The sequence below is a fragment of the Oenanthe melanoleuca genome, chromosome 5, assembly GCF_029582105.1.
Source record: "Oenanthe melanoleuca isolate GR-GAL-2019-014 chromosome 5, OMel1.0, whole genome shotgun sequence".
Lineage (NCBI taxonomy): Eukaryota > Metazoa > Chordata > Aves > Passeriformes > Muscicapidae > Oenanthe > Oenanthe melanoleuca.
In genome coordinates, this window is record NC_079339.1 from 57,374,048 (window position 1) to 57,394,530 (window position 20,483).

Consider the following 20,483-nt stretch of genomic DNA (forward strand, 5'->3'; position numbering starts at 1 on the left):
CCAGCTCAGATAAAACCCTGAGCACAAGCTGACAGGCAGAGAACACCCCAGGCACCTTCAGCTGAGCCACTGCCTGCTCTGCATTTTTCTTCTGCAGCTCCTCCTGCTGCAGTTTGCTGCTCTTCTCGCCCAGCTCGTTCATCAGCCTCGCGTAGTCCTGGCGCAGTTTGTTCAGCTCGGCCGACTGCCTGGAGATAAAACATTGCCACAGGGGTTTGCCACTCAAATGTCAACAGCAAATCCTGTATTTGAAACCAAAAGGATGTACAGGGTGGGTTTGGGGTGTTTTCCCCCTCTGAAACTGTTTTATCCTAGGAAAGGGATGAGGGTCAGGTACTCCACAACAGCAAAATCATCGCTCCTGGTCTTCAGCACAACTCAGGGGCTACAAGGCAGGGTCAGGAACAAAAGGTCAGCAATAAGCACCAGCTCCTTGAAGAGGTTTGAAGCTGACTGGCAAGATTTGGGCAGGCTGATGTAAACTAAAGAGGCTCAGCATAAGGAAAGGTCTCGCATCGAAATTCGCATTTTTTTCCTCTTCCCATGAAGGATTATTGATCTCAGGCTTGCTGAGGACAATTCCTCCTGGACTACTAACTGCACACATTTCTTCAGACTATTTGTTGCCTCCTGGCCTTGACCTGACTATTAACTTATGGAGGTATCTGATGCACTTTCTCAGCTGGGAGAGAAGATGCATTTGTTCAGCCCAAGGGAAGAATTTTAAGAGGCTCCTCTTTGTGCCTAAGCAAGTAAAAAGCATTTCATTTTTACCTCAAGTTTGTTTGAATTAGAGCTTTTTCAGGATAACTGTCTGAAAGAGAATGATGCTTCATTTAAATTAACAGGACACCTAAAATGAGGGTTCCACATCCTTCTCTGAGCACTTGACATTCAGTAATAAATATCTGAGAGAGGATATTGTATCAGTTTTGTCCTCTACACACCTTAACCAGGGTGCTCAGCTTTTACCTGCACAATGCACAAAAGCCTCTCTGCCAGCCCAGGGGCAGCCCAAATCATAACTCACAAAAGACAATTTTTGTTTCTCCAAACATCTGCACACCAGCAGATAAATCCAAGTGCCTCCCCAGCAGTATCAGTAACTGCAGGGTATTGATACTGTGAGTTTAGAGCTGCTGTTCTCCTAAGAGGCCACAACCAGCACCTCTCCTAAAGCCCCAGGGGAAGGACACACACCCTGCCAAAAACACCAGAGGTGCCTGAGCACTGCTGCACTTCTTCCTCTTAAAGCCTCAGCACCACAGCCTAAAAGCTCAGGCTGCAAGTTGAAGAAAGGTAATTATTTGTTCTGAAAGCCCTGACTCAATGCAAACACCACCAGCTACCTGTCCAGCCCAAAATATTTGTGTACCCAGCTTAACCACTAATTCAGAGATAGCCAAGGACTTGGAAACAAAAGAAACAAAAAAGCCAGAACAACTCTTCAGGGGAGGCTCAAAAACACACAGAGCTCCAAATAGCTGCCAACATACTTGCTCTCCATTTGATTGGTGGAAGTGCTGACAGCATCTCTCAGGATACCATTTTCCTGCTTCAGGTGGCTTATTTCTGCCTCCATCTGCTCACGGAGCTGCTGGAACTGATGGGCAAAGAAAGATAATTCCATAAAAGATTAAGCAAAGGAGCAATAAAAACAAAAAAACCAGCTTGTAGAAGTAGGTAAGATATCACAATAGTTTCAGTAAATAAAACTAAGTGGATTTTGTGGGAGAGGGGAGCTTTGCCCCTTCCTCACAAACCAATTCTTAAACTGTGCTACCGAGACCCTCGTGCTCAAATCAAAGCAAAAAGGTTTCCTTTTATATCATTTTATATCAATGCATAAATCTATTTATCAAGGCAACCCTTTTATTGCTTAAAAGACTACATAAGTGTTACTCAGAATACCTAATGCTCAGCAACATAACCTGAGATACCAATACATTACTTTTCCAAAGGGAAATAAAACAAACATGCTGTGAATTATCATTACATAACCCTTGTTTGCTGTTCCTTTCAACAAACCAGGAAAAGTAACAAATAACTAATAATACACAGACTACAACATGAAAACTGCAAAAGGCTAGTCCTCATTTAATATTCTGATTTTCAGCAAGGTTCCAAAGCTGAGGCAGAAAGAAGCCCTGGTAACTGTTCAGAACAGTGTGAACAAAATCAAGACAGGATTCAAAGAGAAAAAATGGACTCTGCATATGCAGACACAGCAGAGCTGGTCTTGGAGCCCAAAAGTCTGCTCTGAAAATCCTCAAGCACACACAACACTGTTTCTTTATCAGTGCCAGTTTGTAGATATGGCTGACACCATTCCAAAACCCAGTTTCATCAAGTGGATGATTCATCAGTGAGCATTTCTACATCAGAAAATCCAAATAAATGTTTGTGTAATAACCCAGCAGCAGGGAGCAGTCCCCTGTAGGGCAGCCACCTCCAGTTCTGCCCCAACATACACAACAGGCTGGGTCTTGGACATTTATTGGGGAGCTCTTCTCATTGCTTGTTTTGCTTTTAATGCCAACAAGATCCCAAGAGAAGCAGGAGCACAAACCCCACCCAACTGGAAGCTGTGACCATTTCCAGCTCCTCTGCCATGCTGCAGCACATCAGCAGAGGGAGCAGGACCAGAGCCCTGGATCTTCTGCATTTCCTTTCTCCAGCTCAGCCTGGGACTGCTGCACTTGCTAAAGTCTCCTGGGTTTGCCCAGGTGTCCTTCCCCTTCCCAGACAGCAGCAAGAGCCTCTCCTTGTCCAGTTATTTACACAGGTTCCAAGGAACTTTGCTCCAAAACTGCAGAGATGCTATTCTGCAAAGGGCCAAGGCAGAAGATACAATTTTGAAGTCGGGAAGTTCATTTGTTGGGCTTGATGCTGTGCTGTCCATACAGGAAAGAATGACTAGAATGAAATCTAAGCATAAGATGGGCCATTTTCCTCAGAAAAATTTAAGTTAAACTTTTTAATCTGATAAAACAAACACTTCTAAGGTCACTCCAGGAAGCAACTAAAATAAAAAGTAAGAAGGTCTTAAAAAAATACAAGTGGCTGCTCTTCAAATATTTCCAGCAAAGCACTCCCTCAGGCAATGATATTTCATGTGTATTATGCAATGTTGTCACTCTGCACTATAATCTTAGAGACATTTATCTGCTGGTAAATGATCATCAGCATTAGTGGCTCCCTTAAGCTGAGTATTTCAATTAGACTTTACCCTTTAATTGAATAACATTTCAGCAGAACACCAGGAAGGAAAAGTAACTAGATCAGGGACCAGCTGCCTGGCAGCACTGGGCTCTACACACCACAAAAGTCACCTGGGAGAGCTTCTTTTAAACCATAAAGCTGCTCAAAGTTTTGCAGTGATTCCTCAGCACCCATTTGCTTGTGCATGAGCACAACTCCAGCAGTCTAGGCCAAGCATTTACCTTGATTTTCATCTGCTGGGACTCTTGGTAGCTGACGTGTATCTTGCTCTGGAAGGTGCCGTGCTCCTTCTCCAGCGCGTTGATGCGCTCGCGCATCTTGGCCGTGAGCAAACCATTCCTCTCCTTCTCTGCAACCAGCTCCTGGGGTGGGAATGACAGCAAGAGGCAAACAGGTCACCCACTGCTGCTTTCTAAAGGCTAGGAGTCTCCAAGATAATTAAAAATATAGCAAATGTACATCAAACTGAAGTCAGCATCGAATCTTCGGTCAGCAAGTTTACAGAATCAGACCAAACTTTCAAAACTTTACCCTGATCCTCTATCATCATAAATCTCACAATTATTAAAAAGTTTGCCAATTTAATCACTGATCTTACATTGTCTCAGAACAGATGGGAGTTTACTTCTATCGAATCTGTCCAAATCAGTGAGTCCTAACAACTAAAACCACAGATATCACAGAAGACAAAGTTTAGATTTTCATCCCAAGTTTAGCAAAATTGAAGAACACAGGTAAAGCAGCATGGCAAAACAGAGCATTTCGGAGCAAAATAATTGCTTTGTAGCAGGTTGCAAAGCCAACAGCTTTGCCACAGGAGATGGGCTATTAGTGCACTACAAAGGCCAGAGAACCCCTGAATCCCACCAGCATGATGCCACATTATAGCTTTCAGATGAAAATACACATTGCTTTTTAATCTTTTATTAGCCAGTAATTCAACCCAGACACCTGAGAAATCCACAGAGCTGCTCCTCTGCAATATAAATGCACTTGCTGTAGTAAGCAAAACCATTAAGTGCAGCTTTCAGCAGCTCCCATCACACAAATAGGAATTTGTGCCACCCGAGCTTCAGGTGTTTCCAGCCACACAGCTCCCAACACTGCCAGGGAGCCCTGACACAATTTAAGTGCTCTAAATTATTAGCCTGAATACCCTCCATCTCCTTGGAGTAATTACAGTCTTTTTCACCTTTTAGTTTAAATAAAAGCTATTCTGTCTTGTAGATCAAACTCCAAGTTTTAAGCTACTTCTGCAAATACAATACAGACAGCTTGAAACAAATCTTTCTCCATGCTTTATTTAACTAAGATGCAATTAAAAGGAGGACACCAGGACACACTGCAGCTTTCTCTGTCCCTACACCAAACCCACCTTTCACCTGCAGTTCTCAGTAACCCAACTACCCCTATTCTGGGCAGAACCAGAGATCCTGGGAAGATGAACTTTTCCCCAGTTTGTGTTTTGCCAAATACCTCTGAGTCTTGAGGTACTCAGCTCTTGTTCTTTATCCTCTCCAGGTATCTTTATCAAGATCCCTGCAGGAATCCTTCTGCACCTAAAGCACCTTTAGATCTGACAGTGCTTTCAGAGAACCACATTAACTGGAAGATAAGAGCTTTTCTCAGTCAAGCTGAGCTTTATCCCTTGTTTATCCTGATTCTTCAGCATTGCAGCAACTTTGCTTTTATCCATTTTCTCCCAGCATTTCCCTTCCCCAGTTCAGATGGGAAAAACCCCTGATGACTCCTACCTCATTACAGCTCCTGCCTCTCCAAGCACCACTTTGCAGATGTTTTTCCCCAACCACATCTGCATTTCCCACACTCAGATTCCTTCATCCATTCCCTCTACTTCTTCAGCAGCAGATTCCCCTCACCAATTTGATTCTGCAGCCCTGAGCCAGTTTCTTTTTTCCCTCCAAACACACCACAAGCCCCTTCTCCCTATACAACACACTGACTATCCCAAACCTCTTGATCCCACCTGTGCCCTGCCAGGAGCTCACACAACACCCACTTCCTTCTTCCCTTCTCATCTCCAAAGGCTCCCAACTCCTGCATGCTCTGGCCACTCTGCTCCCACCTTTGGCCACCCAAATATGTGCCCAAATTATGTCCTGCAATGTGGCCTTCCCAAGTCTAATGCTCATGTGTTTCCAACCAGCCAAAACACACAAATCTGTCTCCCAAGATTCCAAAATTCAGCCCGTATCTGCCTCATTATTTGGTCTACTGTAACTGTTTTCCTCTGAAATATTCATAAAAAAGTGAATTTTCATTAACTAGTTTTGACAGTGATGCATCAGCATCCCTCTAAGTCCAAAGCAATCAGAGCTGCACCTCCAGGGGCTAAGCAGGCACTCTGCACTTTCTGTATCTTACTTCTTGAAGAAAACCAAAGACTGTTGTGCCAAGAAGCTCACAGGCATGTGAATGCTACAATATGGACCAAATTAAAACTGTGATGCAGGAAAGACATTTAATATTAGCATCCACAAAACAGTCTCATAGTGCTGAAGGAAGTGTTTTTAAAGTAATCATTTGAAAAGAAAAACAGGTTCAGCTTGCAAGTATCAGTAAATGAACTCCATGGAAAAACTACTGGAAAGTAACTGCATAAATACATTGTAAAACCAAATGTAGCTTTTTCAGAAAAAATCCCACCTTTTGGCTTATAATAAGCTCAGCAAACCAGCATTTGCTGGCTGCTAGTCCTACAAACCCCTGTTCCTCTCTACACACATGAACACCTCAGTATTTACCTGGGAGAGCTGCTTGCACTGCTCCTTTGCAACAGCTGCCTCCTCCTTCATCGCTGAGAGCATCTTCTCCTTGTCCTGGAGCTGGTGCAGAGCTGCAGCTGTCTCAGCCTTGCTGGCCTGCAGCAGGATGACATAAAAAGAACCATAAGTAGTGGCACAGTACACTAAAAAGGCAGCAGAGCAAACCTGAGAGGAGGAAACACCCCCTCCTGCCCCCAAATTTTCCATCTGCACAGTGCACGTGGCACCACTGGTACCCAGTTCTGCTGCTAATGGATCCCATTTCACCAGGAAAAGAAATGCATTTTCAAAGCATGGAAACCAATTAAGAGGGTAAATGGGCTCTTAAGGTGCTTCCCACTGGAAGAGAGCTGGGGAAAATAAAGAACAGCCATTAAGAGAAATAATGGGAAAAGATGCAGGGATGCTGAATCAGTCAATAACTGTGGTTGGAAGGACTTCCAAGATCAGCAGGTCCAGCCCATGCTCAGAGCAGGTATAATCTAAAAACTGTAATTGCTTGAAATATCTCACCACAAAGGAAAAACACTCATCTGGTGTCTCCTTTCATTTCCCAGGAGAGCCTCTAGCTGATGCAATTATTTCTGCTGGCACACTGACACAAAGTTTCAGAGATACCCCAGGGAACAGACCTAGAGGAACAATCCCCATGGTCCTGCTACTTCCATACTGGTCCTACAAATGAATAAATGCAACAAAGAGCACAAATTCTCTGTGCTTGTGCTCAGATTTGACTCAGTGAAGTGTGATGGCTGCCCAGAGTGGTTGTGCAGTCTCAGCCACTGAAGGTTTCAAGCCCAGACTGAATAAAGCCCTGAGCAGCCTGTGCTGATCTCAGAATCTGTGTTGCTTTGAGGAGGAGGTTGGACTACTTGGAGTTCACTCACTGAAGTCTGATAACTGAAGAAGGAAAGAAGTGTCAGTCCCATAAATGGACCCTGAATTTATTTGGAAATTCTCCTTTAGTGATAATGTGCATGCCTGCAGTACAAACACACTGTTAGTGACTTGCATGAGCTACAGAGAGAACAAAACTCACACTTCTACCTACAGAAACCTGCATTTTCTTGTTGTATACAAACCCAGGAACTCATTTTCATCCTAAAGATTCAGCTTTAACACCTTTAAAAACATTCCTTTGAAAGAAAAAAATAAAACAAAAAACACAGCAAGCAGTGGGGCTGCTTGAACAGACAACACCATTCCAAGGGTAGCACTACTGGGTTCTGTCCTTGGAGGTTTTCAAGATGCAACTGGACCAAATCCCTGAACAACCTGCTGAGAATTCAGTGTTGGATCTGTTCTGAGCAGGCAGCTGGGCTGCACAGCCTCCTGAAGCCACCCCAGCCCAAACTGTGCTGTTATGCTGATGTTTTGCATTAAGTGGACAGACACACAGCCAGTTCTGCATTCCTGCTCTGGTACCCTGTCTGAAGCAGCACAGGATTGCAGGAGCTCAAGAGTGACACACAGGATGTGACAAGCACAAAGTGACACCCACAGTGAGTCATGGCAGGGAGGAGTAGGTGTGTGCCCAGCAACAGGACAAGGAGCAATGGCCACAAACCAAAACACAAGTTTCACCTCAACATGAGGAAGAGCTGCTTTCCCTGGAGGATGGCAGAGACCTGGAACAGCTGCCCAGGGAAGGGGTGCAGTTTCCCTTTCTGGAGACATTCCAAATCCACCTGGGCACATTCCTGTGTCATCTCTCCAGGTGACCCTGCCTTGGCCTGGACTGGATGGTCTCCAGAGCTCCCTCCAACCCCAAGGACTGTGTGATTCTGTACTGGTAAGATACTGGTGGACACCATTCTCTTCTGTTTTGACTACAAGAATTAAAAAGAACTGCCAAGCACTGGGCCAGGTTGCCCAGAGGGGTTTTGCAGTCCCATCCAGACTGGATAAAGCCCTGAGCAGCATGGGCTGATCTCAGAGCTGCTCCTGCTCCAATAGGAGGCTGGACTCCAAACCCCCTGAGGTCCCTTCCAATCCTGAACTGCCCCACAATCCTATGAAAAATATCCACATTGCACAGACTTACAAAACAGAATTAGGTGATCAAGTGCCACAGCCAGAGCAGCTTGTTCTGAATTCCTCCCATAGCTTATCCTATTTGCACATTTGGGAAAGATCACTCCCAAAAGTCACCAGCCATCCCTCCCTGTGCCAACACACGAGTCAGCAGCAGCATTCTTGCTTTATTCCTTCTTTCTCCATGGCCATGCCTGCTCTTTCCAAGTGGCCAGAGCCACCCCTGGCATGGCTGATGGCAGCACAAAGGCATCTGACAGCTCATTCCTGCATGCAAGGAAAGCACAGAGCAGCTGGAGAGAGTCTCCCAAAGACAGATCACAGCAGAATGCTGACAGAGCTCATCTGACAGCACCTCCTCCAATTCCTGTTTGTTTAATGAGCTCTGTCTTCCCCCCACACTCCACAGTCATTCACCTTTTGCAAGAAATCATGAATTGCACCGGATTTTTCCTTTAACACCTCCACTACACAACGAGCCTCCTCTTCAGAGAAGATCATATTCTTCATGGATGTTACAAAATCCTTGAATTTCACTTCAGCATTCTCTGCAACACAGAAGGGAGGATTTATTTACTTTGGACTCCATACAGAATTATTTATTTTGCCTTGAAACAGCCTGTGATGGGGTATCATTATGCATTATATTTAATTCCAGTCTGAAATGCCAAGAAGCAAGAGGTCATGAACATTCAGCAAAAACAACATCTCTCCAATTTAAACCCAGTAACAATCTGCCAGCTGATAGTTTTGGGAAAAGAGAAAATCCCACCACTTTGTTTGCACAGTTGGTAACATTTATAGTGCTGCTAGCAAGAAGACAAAGCATAACACAGATTTTGAAGGAGAAAAATAGCATAAATGTGAAAAATTGAAGAGTCCTTTCCAGTGCATCATGACAGTAATTTAAACTCAGCTCTCAATTTGGAGGACAGCCTGGCTGCACAAGCAATATGCACATGACAAGTTAATTAATTTAAAAACTGGCACATTTTTGATTACAATATATGGAAGACAAAAATATTAACTTCCAAATTTAGATTGAGGGAACTGCTGCAAGAGGAGTTCAGCAGTAGGAAGATAAATCATTAAGATTCCTCTTAATGGCTGACCAAGTATTTAAAAAGACACACACAAGGACAGACAATTCAATTATTGAATTATTCTCTGACAAAAAACACTGCTCACAAACTGGCTGCTCATACACAGGTCATTAGGTGGCCCTCTGACTCCAGGAAACAGGAGCACAAGACCAAGACACCCCATATCCCTATCAAATACTCACTAGTGCCCAAAGTATGTGAAGGGATGGGAAGAATTAAAAAAAGCATAAGCTTAGAAGTGATGCTTGGTCAGAATTTGTCCCATAGATCATGGAGACAGGTCTGGGTTTCTCATCACAGGTGTTAAACATGCTCCTGAAATTAAGTTACACATCAAACCCAAAGATTGTCTGAGAAATAAATGAAGAACAAAGAAGCAGCAGTGACACTGTGCTCTAGAAGAAATTATCAAGCATAAAAATCACTCAATGACAGAGCATGGACAGAGACTGCTGAGGAATTCTAGCACAATCTCTCCCAGTTCTAAATCCAACTTAGTCTTCACTTCAGCTCACATCAGTGCTGCACTGACATCACCAGTGATGCTGTTACCAGGAATATGCCAAAATCCTGAGACCTGGTGAGGCAGGAACTGATCACAGCTGGGCCAGGACCAGCCTGTGCTCCCTGAAGGCACAGAGACCTTGCCCTTGCATGCAAGGAGCTTACAATTAGAGCAGGGCAAGAGTTCTATATTGGGAGGGCAAATCCCAGCTGACACAGGAGAATTAGGAGTTCATGGAGAAGGTCACAGTGTGCCAGGGAAATGAGAAGGGACGGGTGCACGTGAGGGGCTTAGATGCTGCAGGACAGTGCAGCCACTGAGCCACAAGCACAAGAGGAGTATCAGGAATCTGGGAATCCAGTTAAAGAGCTGCCAGGAAGCTTTTGAGGGAATATTTTAGAAAACAAGACTAAAAAGAGAGGTTCCAAAGAATGAAGTGAGTGTCCAGACAATGCTGAAGCATCAATCAGCCTTCTGCCCAAACCTGAGCTGGGTGTCACTGCTCAGCTGCCTGCTCACAAATTTGAGGTCTCACCTCATGGCTCAGCAAGTCTGTCAGCCTTTGAGATGGTCAGAGACCTATTTAAAGCTTCAGGGTAGAACACAATGCTCATTAATCACTCCAGACATTTGTGGGAGAGTATGAAGGAAGTTCCTCTGTTCCAACCAATTCCAACCTCACTGAAGGGAAAATTCAGTCTTCCCTGGAAATTGCCAGACTCTCTCCAGTGCCCATCTGTTTCAGGTCACTCCTATTGCACTGGGTCAGCCTCAGATAGCTCCATGAACAGCCCTAGAGCATGTAGGCTGCCCTTCCAGCCCCCAGCAGACTCCCAGAGCTCGTGCTGAACACCCTGGGTTTGGAGTCCATCCCTGTGAGCAATGTCTGAACTCTCCACTGTGAACTCCCTCGCTGCATCTGTGTGGTCTGTGATCACCTCTTTGCTCACTGGGGACACAAAAGCCCAGTCAGAGCTGAAAGGATTCAGATGGCACAGAGCCCTTTCCACAGTGCCAAAGACAAGGCAGAAATGAGCACACACACAGGAAAAGCATCCTGCAGTCACAAATGTTTTCCTCAAATCCCTTCTTCACATTACATCAGAGAGAACCCCCTTCCCCACACATCTTCCCTGTTGAAGTTTGCAAGCAGGCTATGCCAGAAACAGACTGAATTATCAGTTTCTTACCTTTATCTGTTTCATTCTTCATTTTCTTGCCACTGCTTTTCTGGATGCCCTCATTCACGTTGTGTTTTACAACTTCAACCGGCTCACGCTTTTCCAAAGTGCCTGAGTCAGAATTATCCATCAAAGGAATATAAGTAGTTGCTTGAATAAGAGGTTCATCCACCAAAACTGTAATCATAAGTCCATAGGATGGGTTAAAGCTTCATGATAATTGACACCAACATTTTTAGAAAAGGTGCCTAACATAGTCAGAGTTGAAGTAAAGCATCTCTAACCTCAATAGTTAGTTATATTCTCCATTTTATTATCCTTCACATTTTAACTCATTAAAGTTCTTCAGGTAAGTCCATTAAATAAAGGTCTCTAATGTATAGCAATTTAATAGCTTCAATTAAATTTCTACTTCCAAAGCTGTCTTTTAGCATCTTAACAAAAAGAAGAGAACAACCTTTACATTTGACTTTCATTTCACTTTAGTAAGAAAGTTGCACATGGCATCAATGAGACAGTTTTACTTGTGGCTGTGCAGGAAATTCAGCATCCCTAAAACACGATTAAAGCCTTTTGTCCTTATTCTGTTAAAAGCTGGTACTTCACTGCCAGCATTTTCATGGATTACATCACCTGTGAACCCAACCCCTCAGGCAGAACATGCAGCAGGGGCAGCAATCGAGCTTATTTTGCATGCAGACTCCACTGCACTTAATGAAGATCTCTCATCTGTCAGGGCAGCTTTGGGCATCATTTACATGCAGAGAGGTACCAAGAGGTCCTGCCCAACCCCAGGTCTCCACTCCCACACCACTGGATCATGGTGGTGAGGAGCAGCCTCTGCCCACATAGAGACAAAAGCAGGGGAGGGAGAGCAGGAGTGACAGACCTGGGGCAAGAGGCACAGCTGCAGCTGCTGCTTGCCCAGCTCCTGCTCCACACTGCCTGCAGGATGCCAGAGGCTGTGCATGCCCCAGCCAGCCCAGGCTGCAGGGCTGATGGACAAGAGATGCCAGGCAGCAGCACAGAGAGAGGAGGAATTGGGTGAGATGCAGGGTTTTGGGCATCAGTGCAAAACAAGCATGCACTCCTGGCTGCCAGAGAGCCAGTTATAAAACACTCCTAAATTCTGGCTGCTGTAAAAGAGAAGAATAGGCCAGATGGACCTTTTTGTGTCACCTGGTGTCTCTCCACTTAACACCTACTGGTACACTGCAGGCTCAGAAGAGGAGAGCTCTCCTCCAGCAGAAACAACCACCAGCTACTCCAGCTGCTCTCCTCATATTTTCCCCTCCTCTCCTTATTAACTTCCCCTCCTTTCAAAACCCTTTTAATATCAATGAGACATTTTGCAGTATGAAATCCCCACAGTCATGTCTTGGCTAATCCTGGTGTCCACCACGGCTCATTTTTACTCTCTCATTTTGGAGAGGTGGCTTGAAAAGAAAACAGTTTACATTCAAACAATGCATGAGCTGTTGCCCTGTAGCACTGACAGCTCAGCTTTGCTATTGGCTGAGCTGGTACTGACAGGTTTGTGGCCCCTAAAAAAGTACATCAGGAAAAGCACAAGAACATCCATAAAAAGTGATCACATCCTGAGCTCCCCATCAGTAGGCTTTTCCCAGGAATCACTTAGGAGTTTTTCAGTTATACAGGAACCCTACAGTGCTTGGAACTCCATCCTGGACTGAACAGGGCACAGGACAGGTTTCATCCTGAAAACCTGACCAAAGTATGAAGGGAACAGTGAGCAACAGTGTCTCTCTCCTCCAGGAGCAGCCCATCAGCTTCCACCTTCATGGCTGCCCCAGCAGAGGAGAGTCTTGAGAAGCTAACAAGGTGGCCTCAGAGAACTTCATGGTCACACTGTGTTCAAAAGCCAGACACAACAGCACTCATTGTAAAAACAATTAAAAAAAAAAAAAAAAAACGAGAAAAACACACACACACAGAGGCACAGTGAGCCAAGAGGACACAAGAAGCAGCATCTTGGCAGAGAACAAGGGATGACGAACAGTGAAGGCCTTGACAGCAAAGATGAACAGTTTATGTTGGAGCAAGAGCCAGCCAACAAAAGGACAATAAGAGAGGAATGTGGTCAAAGCAATTGGCTGAAAAAACTGCAATCTTGTTTGGGGCAGATGACTGCAGCAGTTCCAGGCATGCCTTGCTCAGAGCAACTTCGAGCCTGCTCAGCTTATACTCTGTGTCTGCAAAGGGTGGATGTTTGGATCCAAGAGAGCTCAGAAAGGTTCACAACATCCATTATCTTGTGCTCAGTGGTACCAGATTTCATAAAATTTAACAGGATCTCAGGCTCAGCAATCCTTCCAACCTGGAATTCCTGCTTTTTCAAATCAAGAGTTACTATTCTACAAGTTCCTTTTCCAAAGGAAGAGAAACTAAAGCATGGATGGCAAAAAGGTTTAACAGGTTTATCTGAGCAATGTCACAGACTGAATTCTTACCATTATCAACTTTTTGCTTCTTTGCAGAGACCTTCTTCTTCCCTGACACATTTTCTTGCTTTATCTCCTGGTGGAGCAGCACTGGTTCTTGCTTTTTGGCAGGAGACACAACAGAATCAGTCTTACTATCTTGATCATCTGCAACAGACAATTCAGACAATATATGCACTTCTGTATATTCTCAGCATTACTTTTCAATCAGAAGATCTGTAATAACCAAATTCTTCACTCTCAGGAAAACAAATTCACATATTTTAAATCAGAACACAAATTTACCCACACATACATACAGAAACACACACACACACAATTCCCAGATCAGGTGAGACCTTAAAGCAACAGGAAGGTTTAGCAGAGTCAAGAGCCACAGTACCCAGTGATTTTTAAGACAGGAATCTCATGTGCAAGCAGAACACACAGCAGTGCAAGGACAGTTTAACAACTGCAATCCAGATTTCAGTGTGACAGAGCAGACAGCACATATTACCCATATCAGTTTCTTATTTAAAAGTGTATCTTCCCCTCCATGATCCGCTTGGGCACTTTAAACACACACCCCAATAGCTACTGGGACTGTGAGAAGCAGAAAATAAGTGTTTCCCATTAGGGAACTGTTCTTTTTAAAAGCAGTTTCTAGTGAGGGATTTTTTTTTTTTTATCATTTTGGACAGCCTGTGCTATATTAAGATTCTTGTCAGAGCTGACACGCACAGCACAGGGCTCTGGTGTCAGCTCCTGTAATCAAGGATAAGAGTTCGTTGTGGCTGCCCTCAGAACTGTGCTTGCAGACCACATTTTAACTGTGCCACAGAGATTTTCAGAGAACACCCACAAACAAGATTGGATACTTTCTCTGTTGGTAGTGGGTGGGTCTTTTTCCTCTCTTTTTTTTTTTTATTCAGAAAAAGAAAAAAATCTACATCAAGCAGCAATGTCATTCTTTTTCCTCACTCCCTGTGCAGACCTGCTGTGCCTGCATCTCACAAGGGGATCTGCAAATATCTTGGATTTCATTTATTTCTAGAACTGGGCGTTTTTATTCTTTTTTCACTTCTATTCCTAGTCAAGACAACCATACTGAGACATATCAGCTGCTGAGGATATGGTCAAGACAGTCAGAAGTGATTCTGAGAAGTTTTTGGTCTGTTCTAGGTCGGATATTTATGTCCCAACAGTCAGACCAGTTTTAGCATCAGTTCCATTCAGTTAAAGGGGTGTAGCAGGTGGGCAGCAATGAATCACCCACCAATCCATGAATCAGCCACCAAACACCTCTGTGCATTAAGCCTGCACTTAAAGAGTGATTTATTTCGCAGACTGCTATGAGGTTTCTTGAGATGCCCTCCCTTAGCAGAGCAAACACTTTTTCACAGCCTGGCTCAGAGGGCACACAGCAAAAACCATCTACTGACTTCTCTCAGGTAATCAAAATTTTGATTGAGAGCAAAGCAGCCAAACCACAGAGCAAAGTAGAGGAACAAGCTACTCTGTTTCACTTCATCTTTAGCAGAAGAAAGCAAGCACGGGAGGAGGAAAACCAGAGCACTGCTGCCAGATGAAAAACAGGGGGGAAAAAAGCACTAGCTGGTAAAAAAGGAGAAGGTTAGAAGGGAGCTTTGCCCTGCAGAGATCAGGCAGAACAGTCTGTGAGAGACACTCTGTGGCCTTGCAGAAAGCAGAACACGGTTTTGGCGTTCTGTTCAAGAAGCATATGCAACATCAGATACCCATTCCATTTTTCTGCTTCTTCTGCCCAGGCTTCTTCTTAGCTGCTGTTGGTTCAGATGGTGGAGTGGGCTGTTTTGTAACAGGGACTGGATCTACTTTCTTGCCTGAAGACTTGGATCCTTCCGAGTCCTTAGTTACGTGCTCGTCCTGGCCGGCCTTGTGCTTCTTCTCCTTCTTCTTGCGCTCCCTGAGGCCGGCGCTGGCCTCGGTGGCACCCGAGGGGACAGCAGGGACGGGCTCCTCGTCCGTGCTCAGGGCATCTGACAGCTTAAAGTCCCGAGGGGCACTCTCTGAGTCAGACTCGTGGATGTTCCCGTTCTGAACCTCTTTCTTCTTGTTCTTCTTCTTCTCCGTTTTCTTCTTGTCCGCCTTGCTAGGCGCCAGCTTCAGGTCCCGCCTCTGCTTGGCCAGGACTTCATCGTATAAAGTCTCTTTCATGAAAAGCCAGAAGAAGAGGAAGATGACTGTAATAACCACAGAAGGAATGAGGATGATGAAGTAGGTGGACTCGTAAAACTCCATTGTGCTTTTTCTTAGCTATGATTTCTTTAAAAAACCTATAGGAGAAAGGAAAAAAAAAAAAAAAGGAAAATTAGGTTTTGAACAGGTTTGCCCTCAGTGTTATTTCCTCCATCAATTATAATAATAAAAGAAGATTTCTCATTGTTATAGAGTAGCCTCAAAGTAGCTTTAATAAAATTACCAAACTACATCAGCCATGGAACAGCTTCTGCAATCATTTACAATTTGCTCCAAAGTTGTTGGCCTGGATGGGAAGAAATGCAGTTTGCCAGAATAATTCCCTTCCCTTTTTTTCTTCATCTTCCTCACTCTTCCTTCCCACATGACTTTCATCAAGCTAAAGATTTGGATTTCCAGAGGCTGTGAAATAAGTACACTTTTTTTCCTTTTTTTTTTTTTTTTTTTTTTTTTCATAAATCAAACATAATGAATTAAGATTCTTAACCTGAAAAGTGAGAGTTAAATTTCACCTTCTTTTTGTTCCCAGATTTATGGCAGCTTCAGAAGCAGAATGAGGAGAAGACAGGAGAGAGCCCTGAATTTTTGTCAGCCATAAAGAATCAGGTATTTCCAAAACTGCTTTTTGAAGTCTGAAACCCAGCTTTACACTCAGGAAAATTCCATACATTTATGAGGAAACAGGAAGATCTGTTACTTATTTTGAACATGTGATGGCATAAAACTTCCAGGGCACTTATACAGACCAGATGATTCCATAATTTGCTGAAAACAGTATTTTTGTCCCAAATATTATATTTATTTTCTTTTTAAAAAAGCAGGAACCACAGAGTTTTAAAAAAAAGTGAAACTTATGTTAAAAACCCTAACTCTGAGGTCAAAACAAGCCAGATTTTCCCATTTCACAACTGATTGCTATGAACAGACCTGGATTTTTGCAGGAAGAATCCAAACTTTTCCAGACTGTTATTTCAAGAAGGAAAACAAACCCAAAAAAAACCAATCACCACCTAATATTGAAAAAAATAAAATCCAGACATAACCCAAACTAATTACCAAGCACAATTCCCAATCCACCAACTCAGTTTAAAACTCATCATGGGGAGCACATGCCACAACTACTTTTTCCTCTACACAAGAAAAAATTGACTCTTCAACTCAAGTGTCCCAAGGGACACCCATCCTCTTGGGAATGAAAGGAAAGGGATTTAACCCAGCTTGCTCAGAATATTTCCACTGCTGCTTGAAAAACAAAAACAAATGTGCCTACTGAGGGCACAGGGAATAAAGTTCATGGAGAAGCTGCATGGTGCAGAGAGAGGACAGACTCTCCTTGCCTCTGGGCAGAAACTTTACTCATTTAAAGTTGTTTTACCTCAATTCCTGAGTGTTTTGGAAGCTGCTATCACAAACTGGTTTGTGCCATCCTGCCACACTGCAGAGAGCTCGGTGTGGAGTCTGGCTCTGGCTCAAGAGGGAATAGTTGTTATACAGAATAATTTCTGGACAGAGAGGAGTTACTGTGATAATATATTTGTACAGTGCATTGAGCAGCACTGAAAGCAAGGCTTGGGAACTCTAATTTGGCTATTAAGTTATCCAAATAAAAGACTAACACTTCAATACACTAATTATTCATCAGTTGTCTTAACATTAAGTCTCCTCCCAGTTTGTATTTATTTTCTGCATGCACACAGCTCACTGAAAATTACAGGGTCTAAAATTACATCCAGCACAGAAAGTTTTGGAAGGGCTGAGAGGGATGGGAAGAAAAGCTTGTCTTTTGGGGGAAAAAAAGCACAGATGCTCAAAACTAAGCTGGAGCTTTCAAAATGATTAATTACAGCTACTTGATAAACCCAGCTCCCTGCACTAAGTGATCTAATATTAGTCATCTCTTGAAGGAAGCAGATCTTGAAAATTTGTCTCAGCCAAAGTCAATATTGAATGCTTACAGGGAAAAGCTAATCCCCGAAGTAAATATGTAATTAAGCAGATTTTTCACAAGTGTAATTAAGTTGATCATTACAATACATTACTGTAACAGTGAGAGCACAAGGAGCCCAGCACAGCCCAGCTGATGACAGCAGCTCACAGCCAGCCATGAACTCATGGCATGGACAGTCACACCCTGACAGTGCCTGCACATTTCCCAGCATCTGACACCATGCTCAGGGCAAACCACAGGCTCAGGGTTTGGGCTTTAACATGTGCTGTAAAGAGGTTCAAGGCTCCAGGGTCAGGAGGCACCATGGCCATCCAGGCAGGACATGCTCCACAAAGTGATTGTTGCTCCCAGACCAGAGAGGAGAGACACACTCAAAAGCTACAGCTGCTACCAGAGGAGCCATAAATACATAATTACAACAGCTAGTCCGGGTGGGGAATGTGTGCTGGACTAGCTGAGGTCTGATCTCAGAGCTGGACAAGCTCTGCTGAGCCTCCATCCTCCGCCCTGCTCCCCCTCCCTGCACTTCACCCAGAACGGGATCATCTCCCAGGTCTGGAGCATGACACTGCAGTGATGAGGTCCAGAGCTCCCCAGGCTCCATTCCTGCTCCTCAGGGCAAAGCCAAACACAAGCCACATGGTCCCTTCCACCCCAAACACGGACCAGAGGAAGGCAGATCTGATCCCTGAGCTCCATACACAAATCCAGCTTTTCACATGGAAGCAGAGTTTAAAAAAAAAAAACCCTAAATCTAAATAAAAGTCTCAGGGTATAACTAGAATTGATTAAGCACACAGGAACAGCAAGCAAAAGCTCTGCTCTGATGGCCACACACTAATTTCTCATCTCAGCCCAGCAAGGGTATTTAAAACTCACTCTGGGAGGGTCCCACTGCTGCTGGCTCTGTGCAAAATGACAAAACAACATCCATCACACCACCCCCTGTCAAAATGTCTTTATAAAGTGGCATCCCTGCCATGAGGTAAATTGGCAGTGTTTTGGCTCACACACAGTTTCCAGTTGTCCTCTGACAATCTACAATTACTAAAACAGTTCCATCATTTCCATGTATATTTCTGCGTTACAATGACAAGCCACGTAGGAAAAATCAGAACCAATCTATAGGGGGGAAAAAATTTTATGCCATTCACAAAGAAACAAGATGAAGAAATTCATTCTATTAAAGCAGAAAAAAGCAAATGCTACATTGACAGACCTTCACCTACCAGCTTAAATGCTCATTCTGTTTTATCATCTTGGTTAGGGGACGCTCTCCCAAAAAAAAAAAAAAAAAAAAAAAAAAAAAAAAAAAAAAAAAAAAAAAAAAAGCATTTCTCTCCCAGAAATGCTGCAATGGGACTTTTATCACTTGCAGCTCCTTCAGAAAACTCTCCAGGGCAGCTGCACCAGCTCCCCACCCACCCAAACTCAATCCCAGGCAAGGCACTCCCAGCAGCAATCCTCCCTACTGCCTACAGAGGCACAGTGACTTTAGCCACGTTTAAATTTCAAGGTATTTGGTTAAATACTCACCTTTCATTCGTATTTGATATTCAACCTGCTCTTGGTCACGTTTCTTAGAGTCCAGCCCCCGTGCCAGGCTCCCCCCTTGCAGACATGCTCCCGTCTCACCCGTTAACTCCAGACCTCACAACATCCCTTTAGTCATTCTGAAAAAGGGGAACAAGCTGCATCTGTCCCAGGCCGTGCACAGACCCAGTTACTGTTCCCATCCCGCCTTTAACAAAAGAATTGCACTTTTGTTCCCTGAACAGAGCCCGTGCCACAGAAAAATAACTATTTCTGAACTCCAGTGAGCTATTACTGCCTGCACCTGACTCCCCCTGCCAGTTCACACTGCCCTGGATTTTCTAACCCACCCTCTGCCTTTCTGAAGTTAAATCTCAGGTTTCACCCTGTGCAGATACCACATTTCACAGAATATTCATTCAGTTTAGGTCCAGGGGATTAACTTACTCGAGAAGATAGAAATAAATTATAGCTCCATCTGGCTAATGAGTCACTCATAGCTTAGCCCCAGCACATGAGAAGCACGGCTTCTATAAATGCTCAGGTCCCAAAATGCACATAATCTTCAGGGATTTGTGCCTCTTTGAAAAACTAACATTAAAGGGGGAAATACAGGTACCAAGGTGTCCTTTTATAAATACTAAGCAGTTTAAGAGATACCACATCTGATTTAGCCAAGGCAACAGCTCCTTTAATTGGGATATTTTCCTGGGATTTTCTCAAGCTGGCAAGCAGACTCACATCCAACAAGCACTAGGAACATAGCAAGAAGTCTCAGAGCAGTATCTGGATTCAATAAATTCCTCAAACAGATAACACTATTTTTGTTCTCCCTAATCTGCACGCAGTTTGGAACACTCTCCATATCAGCCAGCTGCAAAGAGGATCCTCTTGAAAACAGCTTCACTCCCAAGCTCATCCTCCCCCAGAGCTTTTCCAGAGATGATGCCCAGCAACTTGGGCAACTAAACCCAGATCTGCCACAGGCAAGGTATGAAATTATACAAGAAGTTCAGCTACTCCATGCCTATCCCACATTCATACAGCAAGAGCAACCAGCTCTCTGTGACTTGTTCTGCAGTACGACCTGACTAAAGCACTGCTGGGCTCAAGCTCTAGGAAGGGGGGCTGCCAGAAAAATCTCAGGATAGTTCATTTAACATCAGTGTTGGTACAGTGTATGGGAAAACTGCAGAATTACAGCTTAGGTTGGTTTAGTTTGGGTTTTTTTTTTTGTTACTGAGTTTTTCATGCCCCAGACAAGACACAAAAGGCAGCAGAGCTGCTGCTACATGACACAAAAAAGCTGTCAGAGCAGGCAGGGATTTTAGCCCATCAAACTTGAGTTCATTAACACCTGGCTAACTTCAGCAGTGAGCCACACTGGGAAGGAGCCCCTGCAGGGCTCAGCCTTCCCAAACACCCAGTCCAGAGAACACCAGCAAGGAGCTGACTGCACCTGAGCAGTTTTTTCACAGGAGGATGAAGGTAT

The 20,483-nt window shown here is 44.1% G+C and overlaps 1 protein-coding gene across 18 annotated transcripts in view; it reads right to left on the reverse strand.

Annotated features, from left to right (window-relative positions):
* KTN1 (kinectin 1) overlaps positions 1-20,483 on the reverse strand; it is a 73,760-nt gene that overhangs the window by 35,787 nt on the left and 17,490 nt on the right. For 12 of the 18 annotated variants that reach the window (XM_056492821.1, XM_056492810.1, XM_056492826.1 and 9 more), the window contains exons 2-9: positions 15,030-15,587; positions 13,303-13,440; positions 10,841-11,008; positions 8,460-8,590; positions 5,988-6,104; positions 3,444-3,584; positions 1,497-1,603; positions 56-188 (exon numbers count right to left, since the gene is read on the reverse strand). In XM_056492821.1, coding sequence (XP_056348796.1) covers positions 56-188; positions 1,497-1,603; positions 3,444-3,584; positions 5,988-6,104; positions 8,460-8,590; positions 10,841-11,008; positions 13,303-13,440; positions 15,030-15,552 — 1,458 coding nt within the window. In that variant the 5' untranslated portion in view covers positions 15,553-15,587. Of the gene's footprint in view, positions 1-55; positions 189-1,496; positions 1,604-3,443; positions 3,585-5,987; positions 6,105-8,459; positions 8,591-10,840; positions 11,009-13,302; positions 13,441-15,029; positions 15,588-18,994; positions 19,132-20,483 lie in introns of all 18 variants that reach the window. The other 6 variants (XM_056492822.1, XM_056492815.1, XM_056492820.1 and 3 more) reach the window with 2 other exon arrangements.